Consider the following 14,632-nt stretch of genomic DNA (forward strand, 5'->3'; position numbering starts at 1 on the left):
GGGTTTGAAAGTAGGTGTTTAAGACTAGGTTAGGGATTCAAAGTAGGGTTTAAACTAGAGTTAGATTTTTAAATTAAGATTACGGTTTAAATTAGAGCATCTAAGTAGGGTTTTAAAATAGAATTCGGGTTTCAAGCCAGGGTTAGGGTTTCAAAGTCGGGTTTCAAGAGAGGGTTAAGGAAATTAAGAGTTTCAAGCCTCGGTTTAGGGTTTCAAATTAGGGTGAATGTTTCAAAGTAGAATTTTTAACCAGTATTAGGGTGTAAAATAAGGCTTATAAATAAAACAGGATTAGAGTTTCAAAGTAGGGTTTCAAGCCATGGTTAGGGTTTCAAGTTAGGGCTCAAAGTAAGGTTTTAAGCCTAGTTTATGGTTTAAGCAACAGTTAGTGTTTTAAGCCAGGGTTACAGTTTCAAGTTATGGTTTCAAAGTAGGTTTTTAAGCCTGGGTTAGATTTTCGAAGTAGGGTTTTAAGACAGGGAAAAAGTTTCAAACTAGGGTTATAAACCTGGGTTAAGATTTCAAATTAGGGTTTTAGGCCTGCGTTAGGGTTCCAAACAAGTTTTGAAGTTAGTATTTGCACACAGTGAGAATCTTAAATCCAGCATTCATGAGTTCAGCATTGAGGAGGTGTTGTGGCATCTTGGAGCAGGTCACAATGTGTGTGAGTCAGTGAGTATAATTTTTTCGTGAACAACCCTTCTGTTCTTTGCTCCTTTTCATGCTACTTACGCTTAGAGAGAGGGACGGCCACGCGTGACTCCCTCTGTCGCTGTTCATGTGACTTGTTGCAGTTTGGGAAACAAGTATCCATGTGGGAATGTTTATGGAAAACATTTAAAGACCCTGTAAAGTGATTTGTTTATAAATACATTAAATATGTTTGAGGCTAAGTGCTGAAAACGTGCAAAGACTGAACAATTTAGTACTAAAGTTTTGAGATATAAAAAGTCCAAGTACGCACTTGGGCTTTCTTGCATTAGTCAGCCCTCCTCCACTATATAAGTACCAACTACAGAGCGCAGACATTCCACCACTGGCTATTGGGTGCAATTGCCAGTTCCTTAGTAGTAATAACTTTTTCTACCAATACAGCGTGCCACCACTCCTTGAGGCGTCACCTTATCGTGGTGGAGGGGTTTGTGTGTCCCAATGATCCTAGGACCTAAGTTGTCTGGGGCTTCACGCCCCTGGTAGGGTCACTGTTAAATATATTATAGAAGTTATCATTTATTTGCTTAGCTTGCATTAGTATGATGGACAATTTTAGATGTTTCGCCTTCAAAAAGAAGACTCAGCATCATCCATGGAAGGACGCTTGGACCAAGGACGTGATCGGATGTGGTCGGGTCGGGACAGGTGTTGATCCAATATTATGTGTTGTGTCTTATTGCTTAGAATACTATGTCTGGGGAAAAACCCTCTTATTATCAAATATTTTGTGTTGTGTCTTATTACTTAGAATAATATCAAATATTATGTGTTGTGTCTTATTGCTTAAAATACTATGTCTGGGAAAAAACCCTCTTATTATCAAATATTCTGTGTTGTGTCTTATTGCTTAGAACATTATGATTGTAAATCCCTCCTATTTCAAATAAATGCAGGAGCGAGGGGGGGGATTGTTTAGAGCGTGTTGAGAGACTGTGATCTGAACAATCTCCCATACGCCCTCCTCATGAGAAAAAGTAACAAGCGTCTTCATTCCTTTTGTGTCTATTATAATGTTGGGTAAGATTAATCTAACAGTCACCCATGGCAAACAGGTCCTAGGTGAGGGCCCAGACAAAGCACGGCTCCAAAAAGCCCAATGAAGAACAAAATATATGGATCTATGTTTCCCTTGCCGGGACATGGGTCACCTGGGCCCCCCTCTGGAGCCAGGCCTGATGGTGGGGCTCGAAGGTGAGCGCCTGGTGGCCGGGCCTGCACCCGTGGGGCCCGGCCGGGCACAGCCTGAAAGGGTAACGGGGGTCCCTCTTCCCATGGGCTTAGCACCTGTGGGAGGGGCCATAGGGGTCGGGTGCAGTGTGAGCTGGGCGGTGGCCGAAGGCGGGGACCTTGGCAATCCGATCCCCGGCTACAGAAGCTGGCTCTAGCGACGTGGAATGTTACCTCTCTGGCAGGGAAGGAGCCCGAGCTGGTGTGTGAGGTTGAGAAGTTCCGACTAGATATAGTCGGGCTCGCCTCTACACACGGCTTGGGCTCTTGTACCAGTCCTCTTGAGAGGGGTTGGAGTCTCTTCCACTCTGGAGTTGTCCACGGTGAGAGGCGCCTAGCTGGGGGGTATACTTATTGCCCCCCGGCTCGGCTCCTGTACGTTGGGGTTCACCCCGGTGGACAAGAGGGTCCTGACTGTTGTTTGTGCCTATGCACCAAACAGCAGTTCAGAGTACCCACCCTTTTTGGAGTCCTTAGAGGGGGTGCTGGAGAGCGCTCCCGCTGGGGACTCCATTGTTCTGCTGGGGGACTTCAATGCTCACGTGGGCAATGACAGTGAGATCTGGAAGGGCGTGATTGGGAGGAACGCACCCCCCCACCCCGATCAGAACCCGAGTGGTGTTCTGTTATTGGACTTCTGTGCTCACTACAGATTGTCCCTAACGAACACCATGTTCAAGCATAAGGGTGTCCACACGTGCACTTGGCACCAGGACACCCTAGGACGCCGTTCGATAATCGACTTTGTGGTCGTGTCATCGGAATTGCGGCCGCATGTCTTGGACATGCTGAAGTGTTGTGTATTTTGTGTTATTTGAGCTTCAGTGTCTCTGTTGTATGCCCGCCATGCCCGTTGCGCAGAGAGGGCGATGTCGAATTGGACACCCCAACCGCCGGTATGTAAGCCCGCTAGCAGCTACTAGCCGGTAAGCAAGCCAGTGGCTCGCGTACTGCCGGTCAAGCCGTCCAATTCGCCAGTGCTTACTTTAAGCGTCGTGCATGGCTACACACAATAGAGACACTTCAGAGAAATGGAACTGTTTATTTTGTTCACGACCCGGCAAGCTAACAAGCTAGCAAACTCGCTAGATGGACGGCAAGGTCGCCCAATACGTCACTGCCTCTTCATGGTTTATCAAATTTATGAAACATTTTTATTTTCACTTTAGAGACCATTTAACATTCGTGTTTTATGTGCTTCCTTCCACTGAAGCTTCACAAATAATTTTAACTAACTTCCAAAGGCGGTTACTGTGGCACTTTTAAACTAAAGCTGTTTATAAACACTGTCAATATATTATTAATAACAAGAGGAGTGTGAGCTCAACATGGTGGCATGTATCTGGGTTTCAAGCATGAGTTAGGGTTTCAAACAAGGTTGAGGGCTTCAAATTAGAGTTAGGGTTACAATCTGGGGTTAAGATATTAAATTAGGGTCTCAAGTACAGGTTAGGGGTTAAAACTAGTTAGTCTAAGGGACACTGAAGTTGCGCTTCAAATTAGGGTTTCAAGAGAGAGTTTGGATTTTTAAACCAGGATTTCATATTAACCTGGGTTAGGGTTTCAAATTGACTTTACACCGATCTGATCGGCCTGATCGGTATCGGCCGATAATTAGCATTTTATGCCAATCGGCTGATCGGCTTTAATGTCATAATTTGCCGATCATTGATCGGCTCCGTAAAAGACATTTAATCCACGTCGCCATCATGTACAGTATATTCGAATCCAAGAGCTAGTTTATTTTTAGCCTTGTCGTGTGTCTTTTGACGTAGTACTGTAAATATATGACCACCAATAAAGTTATTAAAAAAAAAACATGTCGGCGGTGTGGGACAGAAAACATGTAATTCTCGGTTCAGACTAAAAGACAAATTTGGTCTTTCACGATTGCACTATGTCAGACTACTGCAATAAAATCTTATATTCCGATACCACCGCATCCCGTTTTTTACGATCTTGTCAACTGAAACGCGACCGGATACACTCGTTACCATGGCGGCGACAACAATAATGGATCATGCCGTGCGTTTATAAGAACAAAATGGGGGAAAACGTGTGTTGGTGGTCACCGGTGCTCGGGAGAGGACGTTCATTAAAGGCTTGCTTGGGGTATGTTCACATAATTTTAATACGATACGGCTTGCAAGCAGGCAACAAAATGTTATGTAGCCTAGCAAGCTAGTGCTAACACTAATGGCTGTAAGCGAACATGCAAGCCTTCTGTCGAATCATCCTCTAAGGTTTTGGTGTGCGTGAAGTAATTAAATTAATTATAGTAAGTTAGCACCCATTATTTCTGTCATGTTGTATTGACCTGACTGATTAGAATACATGGCCTGAATAGAGAATACCTTTGTTGAAAATACTCAGTATACAGTACACAAGTACAGACCCTTTCCAAAAAATGTTAACATCATGGAAAAGTTTCTTTATTTCGATAATTCCATGCACTAGAGCAGTGACTTCCAGGCACATATTTTACAATTGAAAAATCTCACGGCACACTACCAAACAAAAATGTCACAAAAAGTCTTCCTCCCATCTACTGGAAGACCTCTCATTTGTTCTGTCTGTCACTATGCCTCACTGGCATAAATAGATAAACAAAGATACATTATTTATTGTAAATATAATTTTTTGAGCAATGAACAAGTCATTTAAATAGACACACTACTCCATCTCGTAATTGGATCAGTGATCGGTTATCGTTTTTTAAAACTCGCTGATCGGTGATTGGCCCCAAAAATCCTGATCGTATAAAGCCTAGTTTCAAAGTAGGGCTTCAAGCCTAGGTTGAGATTTCAAACAAGCGTTAGGGTTCAAAGTAGGGTTTCAAAGTGGAGTTAGACTTAAAAGTCAGGGTTAGAGTTTCAAGCAAAAGTTAGTGTTTCAAAGTAGGGCTTCAAGCCGAGGTTAAGGTTTTAAAGTAAGGTTTTAAGCCTAGGTTACGGTTTCAAACAAGCGTTAGCGTTTCAAAGTAAAGTTACAATGAGGTTTAGCTTTTCCAAGTAGAGCTTTGAGCTAGGTTAGGGTTTCAAATTAGTGTTCAAAACCTGGGTTTGGTTTTGAAACAATTATTAAGGTTTTAAAGTAGGGTTCAAGCCAGTGTTAGGCTTACAAACTAGGGTTTCAAGACAGAGTTAAGGTTTCAAAGTATGGTTTAAACCCAGGATTAGGGTATCAAATTAGGGTTTCAAATCCAGGTTAGGTTTTCAAACAAGGGTTGGGATTTCATACTATAGTTTCAAGCCTGGGTTTGGTTGTAAATAAGGGTTAGGGTCCCAAACCAGGGATAAACCAGAGTTAGGGCTTCAAATTAGGGTTTCAAGTCTGGTTTAGGATTTTAAATTCGGGTTTCATGTCGGGGTTTGGATTTTTAACGTGTTAGGATCTCAAATTAGCATTTTAAGCCTAGGTTTGGGTTTCAAATAAGGGTGAGGGTCTCAAACCAGTAAGAAGGTTTCAAAGTAGGTTTCTAAGATAGGGTTAGGTTTTCAAATTAGGATTTCAAGCCTGCATTTGAGTTTCAAACCCGGGTTTCAAGCCCAGGGTTTCAAATTTGGGTTTGAAGCCCTCATGAATTTCTGTCGAGTTCCTGGTTGATGGTGGATAATGAGCATCCAGAAGTGACGCATGTACCTGTGCTGCGCTGACAGCAAGCTGCTGGCAGGAGATGTCCCTCTCCAGGGACGCTCTCCTCTCTTCATCTTTGCCCTTGTCTTCCTCGCCCACACCCCCCTCCTCCTCCTCTTCTTCATCCACACCGCTCTCTTGCTCCAGAACGCGAAACTCCCAGTCCTCAAAGGCCCGCATGGCCGCCTCCATCGCCTCTTTATCCTGGATTGACAAGGGGCAAATTAGGGTTTCAAGGTAGGGCTAGGGTTTCAAAGGACTGTTTCAAGCCTGGTTTAGGGTTAGAAATTAGGATTAGGTAATAGATTCTTTTTTGCAGGGTTTTAAACCATGGTTTGGGTTTTCGAAGTAGCATCTCAAGCCTTAGGTTTTAAAACAAGGGCTAAGCTTTCAAAATAGCCTTTCACGTTAGGCTTTCAAGTCTGGGTACGGATTTTGAAGAACAGGGTTAGGGCTTTCAGGTTAGGATTTTAAAACAGGGTTAGCGATTCAAAGAAGAGTTTCAAGCCTTATTGTCTCAAACAACAGTTACGGTTTCAAAGGAGGGCTTCAAATTAGGATTTCAAATTATGGTTTCAACCCTGGTTTGGGATTTACAGTTGGTACAGATCTTTGTTATATTGCAGCCATTTACTAAAATCATTTAAGTTAATTTTTTTTCTCATCAATGTACAGACAACACCCCATATTGAAAACAGAATTGTTGACATTTTTGCAGATTTATTAAAAAACTGAAATATCACACAGCCATATCATAAGTATTCAGACCCTTTGCTGTGACACTCATATTTAACTCGGGTGCTGTCTATTTTTTTGCTCATCCTTGAGATGGTTCTACACCTTCATTGGAGTCCAGCTGTGTTTGATTATACTGATTGGACTTGATTAGGAAAGCCACGCACCTGTCTATATAAGACCTTACAGCTCACAGTGCATGTCAGAGCAAATGAGAATCATGAGGTCCAAGGAATGACCTGAAGAGCTCAGACAGAATTGTGGCAAGGCACAGATCTGGCCAAGGTTACAAAAAAAAATTCTGCTGCACTCAAGGTTCCTAAGGGCAAAGTGGCCTCCATAATCCTTAAATGGAAGACGTTTGGGACGACCAGAACCCTTCCTAGAGCTGGCCGTCCGACCAAACTGAGCAATCGGGTGAAAAGAGCTTTGGTGAGAGAGGTAAAGAAGAACCCAAAGATCACTGTGGATGAGCTGCAGAGATGCAGTTGGGAGATGGGAGAAAGTTCTAGAAAGTCAACCATCACTGCAGCCCTCCAACAGTCGGGGCTTTATGGCAGAGTGGCCCGACGGAAGCCTCTCCTCAGTGCAAGACACATGAAAGCCCGCATGGAGTTTGCTACAAAAACACCTGAAGGACCCCAAGATGGTGAGAAATAAGATTCTCTGGTCTGATGAGACCAAGATAGAAATTGTTGGCCTTAATTCTAAGTGGTATGTGTGGAGAAAACCAGGCACTGCTCATCACCTGTCCAATACAGTTCCAACAGTGAAGCAGGGTAGTGGCAGTATCATGCTGTGGAGGTGTTTTTCAACTGCAGTGACAGGACAACTGGTTGCAATCGAAGGAAAGATGAATGCAGCCACGTACGGGGATATCCTGGACGAAAACCTTCTCCAGAGTGCTCAGGACCTCAGACTGGGCCGAAGGTTCACCTTCTAACAAGACAATGACCCTAAGCACACAGCTAAAATACAGAATGAGTGGCTTCAGAACAACTCTGTGACTGTTCTTGAATGGCCCAGCCAGAGCCCTGACTTAAACCCAATTGAGCATCTGTGGAGAGACCTGAAAATGGCTGCCCACCATCCATCCAACCTGATAGAACTGGAGGGGATCTACAAGGAGGAATGGAAGAGGATCCCCAAATCCAGGTGTCAAAAACTTGTTGCATCATTCCCAAAAAGACTCATGGCTGTATTAACTCAAAAGGGTGCTTCTACTAAATACTGAGGGTCTGAATACTTATGGCTTTGTGATATTTCAGTTTTTATTTTTTAATAAATCTGCACAAATTTCAACAATTCTGTTTTTTCCGTCAATATGGGGTGCTGTGTGTACTTTAATGAGGGGGAAAATTTAACTTAAATGATTTTAGCAAATGGCTGCAATATAACATCCATCCATTTTCTGAGCCGCTTCTCCTCACTAGGGTCGCGGGCGTGCTGGAGCCTATCCCAGCTGTCATCGGGCAGGGGGCGGGGTACACCTTGAACTGGTTGCCAGCCAATCGCAGGGCACATAGAAACAAACAACCATCCGCACTCACAGTCATGCCTACGGGCAATTTAGAGTCTCCAATTAATGCATGTTTTTGGGATGTGGGAGGAAACCGGAGTGCCTGGAGAAAACCCACGCAGGCACAGGGAGAACATGCAAACTCCACACAGGCGGGGACGGGGATTGAACCCCGCACCTCAGAACTGCGAGGCTGACGCTCTAACCAGTCGGCCACCGTGCCGCCTGCAATATAACAAAGAGTGAAAAATTTAAGGAGGTCTGAATACTTTCCGTACCCAATCTGAAGTTATAGTTGCCAGACTTGGTTAGGGTTTAAAAGAAGGATTTCCAGCTACGGTTAGCGTTATAGGTTTGGCTTTCAAGCCAGGTAAGGGTTTCTAATTAGGGTTTCCAGGCTGGGTCAGAGGTTCAAAGTAGGGGTTTAAGCGAGGGTTCCGGTTTTTAACAAGGGTTTGTGTTTTAAATTAGGTCTTCAAACCAAGGCAGGGTTTAACTTTCAAAGGATGCTTTCTTTCTTCTTTTTTTTTTACAGTGGTAATCTGTGTGAAGTGTTGCAACATTGTATTTCCTGACAATTCAAGTGTGATTATGACGTTTAGTGTCACATTCAGCACAAGCGAATTCAGAGCCAGTGCAAATGGAAACACGTACAGTCTTGCTGTGGTCACACCTGCTTGAGGGCTTGTGTGTCCGTGCATGTGTGTGTGCATGCCTGTGTGCGTGTGTAAAGGGGGGCAATGTGACAAATTGGCACATCAGGTCCAACAGGTACGCAACAATCAGTCAAGTGTGCGACACAAAAACAACATCAGAGGAGCATGCTCGCTTGCTCTGTTGTTAGGAAAGTAACACTGCTGTCAGTGTGGAAGGTTAACACTGTATAAATCGCTTACCACGAAAGGTTTAATCAATGAGCTTATTTTTATTCACTTCAATTGTAATTTTATGACTTAATTCATTAGTGGATTAATGTATTCAAAAAATAAGTGAAAATGTATTTTCTTCCCCCCATTTTTAAAATGTCCTCTTACCTCTTTGTGCTGCACTGAAAAGGGTTAGTCGCTGATGGTGTGGTGACTTTGGTGCGGGCAGCGTGGGTTCAGTTCCCACTCAGTGACGGTGTGAATGTGAGTGCGAATGGTTGTCTGTTTCTATATGTGCCCTGCGACTGACTGGCGCAGGGTGTAGTCCGCCTTTCGCCCAAAGTCACCAGGGATAGGCTCCAGCGCCCCGCGACCCTAACCGGGATAAGCGGTGTTGAAAATGGATGGATGGATTGATGAAAAGGGTTAAGGTTTCAAGGCAGGTTTTGGATTTCAAATTGGGTTTAGGGTTTGAAATTAGGATTTCAAGACTAGGTTAGGTTTTCAAATTAGAGTTTCAAATATATTTTCAAGAAAGGGTTATGACTAGGGCTCCAATTAATGATTGTTTTAATAATCGATCGATTGGTAAAAAAAAAAAAAAATTAGATTAGTGGACGAGTCTGATTAGAGTCTGATTAAAAAAAAACTTTTTTTTTAAATTTCCGTCCTTTTATTAAAAACAGGACATGATTTCAAATTGACAGTGCAGAAAATGCACAAACACAAATTGATTATGGTTCAGTTAGTGGTTTGGTCCGTAATGTATCGCATAAGGGTTTCAAGACATTGGTCACAAGTTTAAAGTAGGGTTTCAAGTTAGAGTTTCAAATATATTTTCAAGACAGTTAAGGTTTAAGTTATGGTTTCATGAAAGAGTTAGGGTTTTCAAGTAAGGCTTTATGCCAGGGTTAGGGTTTCAAGTTAGGGCTTCAAATATACTTTCAGGATAGGGTTAGTTAGGGCTTCAAGTTAGGGTTTCAAGACAGGGTTAGAGTTTTAATGAATAGGCTTTCATGTTAGAGTTAGGATTTCAAATATTCTTTCAAGAAAGGGTAAGGGCTTCAAGTTAGAGTTTAAAGAAAGAGTTAGGGTTTTAAAGTACAGTTTCAGGCCAGGTTGGTTTTGAAGACACATTTAGGGTTTTAAATTAGGGTTTTATGCCAGGGTTTGGATTTCAAAACAGGTTTTCAAGACAGGGTAAGCTTTCAAGACACAGTTAGTATTTTAAAGATGGGGTTTCAAGTCAGGGTTAGGGTTTCAAGTCGGGGTTCAAATAGGGTTTCAGGTTTGAGTCAGTGATTCAAGTTAGTGTTTCAAGACAATGTTCTAATTTTAAAGTAGGCTTCCATGCCATGGTTACAGTTTCAAGACAGGGTTGAGCTTTTAAAGACACAGTTGGGGTTTTAAAGCACGGTTTCAAGTCACGGTTAGGGTTTCAAGTTAGGGTTACAATTGAAGCTCTCAAGACAGGGTTACGCTGTTCAAATTAGAGTAACGGTTTCAAAGAAGGGTTTCAATACAGGGTTAGGGCTTCAAATAAGGTTGTAAGAGTTTGTAAAATCCCTTCAACAGGAAGCACACAAACAATTGGCTAGATGTTCAAAGCCATGCTGTTTAAAATAATCGCCTTGGAGGAGGCAATAATAGCTTCACTTCACTTATCCACTTACGTGCTGCAGCTGGAGCGTGAGACGCTCCCTCTGGCTCGCTGGCTGACTCGGGATCAGCTCCTGCTTCTCCTCGCACTTCCTCCTTAGCTCCTGCACTCGGACCCTCTCCTCCTCAAGACGCGCGCGCTCCTGCTTTTACACAGCGGCAGAAGCAAAGAGTAAAAAAGTTTTAGGGTGTGTCCTAAAGATATCCCATCATTAACAGTCACTTGTGTGGGAATCCACTCATTATTGATATAATCTTGTGTTTATGCTAGTGGATCATTACTGGGTGCGTCATCATACCATTATGATCCAACAGATTTGGACAAAAGTACTGGGACAGGAAGCCATTACACCAACAAGAAGTGGAAATATGAAATAAATATGACCATGCGGTGCTTGAGTGACCTCCAGGTGATGTGCAAGATTAAAAAAAATTATTGTCTGGTATGATAGTCATACATTTACATTGGGGTTATCTTTTACAGTTTAATTTGTTTTCGCGAAGCACAAATGTTAAATATTGCTATTTCCTGTATGAATTATAGTCAAATAGTTAGCAGAGAAGTTGCAATTTAGTGCGAAAAAAGTCTGAATGTGATGGAGACTGTGGTCATTTTAAAAATAGCAGTATCCAAAATGTGCCTCGTTTTAAAGAAAGAAAGAAAACATCAAAATATTCCAAGATTATTTCGTCACTGAAAAAAAAAAAAATGGTATAAAAAAAGTTGCCTCACATGGAGCGATGGGGGTGAATCCAACTAAACTGTTGCGCAGTGTGCATGGTTTGGTGACTGTTTTTATGAATGGCTGATCAGTCTGCCACTGGTTTTGCGGCGATTCAAATATTGAATCGCCAGCGCATGTCATCGCAACATTGCAGCTTACAGCCAATCAAAATACACAAACCTCCGCTCATGCTAAAAGTACATTTGCGGGTTTTAATCCAGCAAGACACCTAACGGCCACCGCACCACCCTCAAGCTATATAAATAGAGTTTATACTGTAAATAATTAATATTGTTTTACATCAATACTTAACTATATTCATAATGTACGCGAGCGGTACGTACCTCGTTGGGTATGTTCAAATGAATGAAGCCAGCGAGACGCCTTTAAAATATAAATGTATATAATATCCACACACTTGCTTTGTCGCCCACTTCCACTCTTTTTAGAAACCCGCTTTTTCCTTAACTATTAATCTAGGTTTTTATGGTTTAATAAATGTGATTAAGTAAAATATATTGCATATATTGCACCAAACGCTTATACAGGCTCGCTCTTAATGGCATCCATACATCCAATCACTCAATGTGCAGGGGTGTGTCGGCAACTCTCTATTTTATGCTATGATCCGGTTCAATCGGGTTCGACAGGAAAGTCCAGTCTACCCCAACCACTGATTCATGAAGTCACTGATTAAGGTGTTTGTGTGTGTGTGTGTGGGTGTGTGCGCACCCCACTATTTGTCTCTCTTCATTGTCTTTGTGATTGACTCATCCATCCACAGATAAGAACCAAGTGTTAGTCTATGTCTATGGTCTGAGAACATCTTACTTTCTGCTGACTTTGGCCAGACTTCAGTTGGGCCCGTTCCCGAAGCTCTTGGAGCTTGCACGTGTGCCTAAGCAGCTGCGCCCTTTCCGTCTGCAGCTCGCCTTGCAGCAGGGCGATCTCCAGCTGCAGCTGAGAGAAACCAGAGGCGGGAATCATACCATCAGAAAAATGGCAGATGATTATTAAGTAATTATACCACTAATTAGTTCCACAAAACGCTTCTTTGACCCACAGAGGCTACCATACTACCAGGTATATAGTGCTAGCGAACCAACCGTCCATCCATTTTCTACACCGCTTACCCTCACTAGGGTCGCGGGTATGCCGCAGCCTATCCCAGCTAACTACGAGCAGGAGGCGGGGTACACCCTGAACTGGTAGCCAGCCAATCGCAGGGCACATATAAACAAAAAAACATTTACACTCACATTCATACCTATGGACAATTTTGAGTCTTCAATTAACCTACAAGGCATGTTTTTGGGATGTTGACCACCGCGCCAAGCGAATGATACAAATTTAAAAAAATACAAAGTTTCACAATTACTATATTTCTCTAAAGTACAGTAATTTCATGGAATTAGCTATGAAATGTCATCTTACCTCAATCTTGAGTTCTTCCTTCTGCTGGTCAAGCTCTGCGATTCGCTGCTGGAGCTTGGAGGGTGCCAAGACCACCTTGGGTGAGCCCACCTCTGTCTTTTTGACACAGGACTAACAGAGAATACACACAAAATAACATCATAGGTTAGTCTAAGATGAACAACAACAACAACAAAAAACAGTTCTGAGTTCTTAGTGTTAAGGCTGAAAATAGGGAAACTGAATATAATCAGAGGGGATTGATTGAGTGCGATATGAGTAAATTTTATCGTCGACTTCATCTGGCTCACATTCTCGCTCTCTGTGCTGCTGCTCTCAGTGTCCGACTCTGCCCCTGAGGAGGTGGGACTGCCAGCCACACGGGTGATCCACACCGGCTGTGGCCCCTCGTGCCACTGACTCCTGGGACTCTCCCTGTTGCTTTGGGGCATTGCTAGAATGAAGTAAGAAATAGTGAATAGGAAGAAAATAATAACAAAAAAGATATATAAATAAAAACATAACCCATAAAATAAAAGTAAACAAATAAAAATCGCAATATATTAAAATAAAACAATACAATTTGTCTCATATGTATTGTGTTCATCTATCCATCCATCGATTTTCCGAACCGCTTATCCTCACTAGAGTCGCGGGCATGCCTGAGCCTATCCCAGCTATCTTCGGGCGAGTGGCGGGGTACACCCTGAACTGGTCGCGAGCCAATTGCAGGGCACATATAAACAAACAAACATTCACACTCACATTCACACCTACGGGAAATTTAGAGTCTTGAATTAACCTACCGTGCATGTTTTTTGGGATGAGGGAGAAAACCAGAGTGCCCGGCACGAAGAGAACATGCAAACTCCACACAGGGGAGGTCGGATTTGAACTGTCCTCAGAACTGTGCTAACAATTTTCCACCATGCTGCCTCAAAGTGCTCACTAATGCAAAAAAAAAACAAAAAAACATCTTTGCAAATGGCTTTTTTAAAATTCTAGTTTGTTTTAATTAAGTAACATAAAATGAAAACCTTTGTCTCAAGGGTATTAAAACTGGGATTAAAATGTGAAAATAATAAAATAAGATTTGACAATATTCATAATTTTGTATGAATCCACATTCATCTTCAAATAAGACATTACTTTGTGGGGCAAAAAAAGAATTTTCATGACAAATACTTTTTAATGCACATTTGCTTTAGTAAATTAAAATCTGTTGAATTTTTAGTCATTAGTTTAAGCACATTATATGTCAATGTTATGGCAATAAATTGTACTTTAGTAAGTAAAATACCTAATTTGAGCTAAAAAATTAAAATAAAATAAAGCGTGGGAATCCCTCTAGACAAACAAATGTAAGCGCACATAAAATCACAACTTTGTTTTTAAATTCCTTTATTTATCTACAAGTAAATGTCTTGAAATTCCTTTATTATGCAGCTACAAATAAATGATTAAGATGGATACACAGATGTTCTGTCTGTGTGCACATACACTATATAATGACATTTAATGTACATTGTACCACATCAAAAGACTGACGAAAACCACTTATCTTATAGGCCTATAATAACCTGGTATGGTCTCTCCCAACAACAAAAAAATGTGCACAGCTGGTGGGAAAGTACTTTTTTTGACTCCTTTTGTCCAAACTTTTCCCAGCGTGCCTTCTGTGTGCCCTCCATCACTCGCCGCCTGCAAGCAGCAAGCCTTATTAGGCTACAGCATGGACGCATTGGGATAAATATACAACACAGATACGAGGCACGGGCAGAAAGCAGGTCGCAAGAAGCTTCCAACGGCATCGCACTGGGGCTGTATTTTTATTCCGGCTCTTCACAGTCTTTACCCGCAAAAACCTCACCAGCCGGTTTGGCCAGAAATCCCCGCTGTGCAATTCCAAATTTAACCAGCCGCATAATCACGGGAGAGTCACTTTGCACTGAATCCGCCATCATGTTGACATACTTAAATGGAACGTTGTCAGAGAGGTATTATTTAACAAAAGGTTTGCAGTGGTGGAAAACTGTCAATCACCACTTTGTTGTTTTAATGAACTTTTAACACTTGTAATTTATGTCATTTTACAACCTTTTCCAAGGATACTTCAACAAAATTTAGGACCTCTGCTT

General features: G+C 42.2%; 1 protein-coding gene across 4 annotated transcripts in view; it reads right to left on the reverse strand.

Moving 5' to 3' along the window:
- The window catches only part of LOC133480186 (pleckstrin homology-like domain family B member 3), a 37,700-nt gene that overhangs the window by 14,336 nt on the left and 8,732 nt on the right, over positions 1 to 14,632 (reverse strand). For 2 of the 4 annotated variants that reach the window (XM_061777936.1, XM_061777938.1), the window contains 5 exons: positions 12,806 to 12,948; positions 12,516 to 12,626; positions 11,913 to 12,041; positions 10,371 to 10,502; positions 5,584 to 5,781 (listed from right to left, as the gene is read on the reverse strand). In XM_061777936.1, the coding sequence (XP_061633920.1) occupies positions 5,584 to 5,781; positions 10,371 to 10,502; positions 11,913 to 12,041; positions 12,516 to 12,626; positions 12,806 to 12,946 (711 nt within the window). In that variant the 5' untranslated portion in view covers positions 12,947 to 12,948. Of the gene's footprint in view, positions 1 to 5,583; positions 5,782 to 10,370; positions 10,503 to 11,912; positions 12,042 to 12,515; positions 12,627 to 12,805; positions 12,949 to 13,074; positions 13,235 to 13,300 lie in introns of those variants that run through there. The other 2 variants (XM_061777935.1, XM_061777937.1) reach the window with 2 other exon arrangements.

Source organism: Phyllopteryx taeniolatus, chromosome 6 (assembly GCF_024500385.1).
Source record: "Phyllopteryx taeniolatus isolate TA_2022b chromosome 6, UOR_Ptae_1.2, whole genome shotgun sequence".
NCBI classification, from domain to species: domain Eukaryota; kingdom Metazoa; phylum Chordata; class Actinopteri; order Syngnathiformes; family Syngnathidae; genus Phyllopteryx; species Phyllopteryx taeniolatus.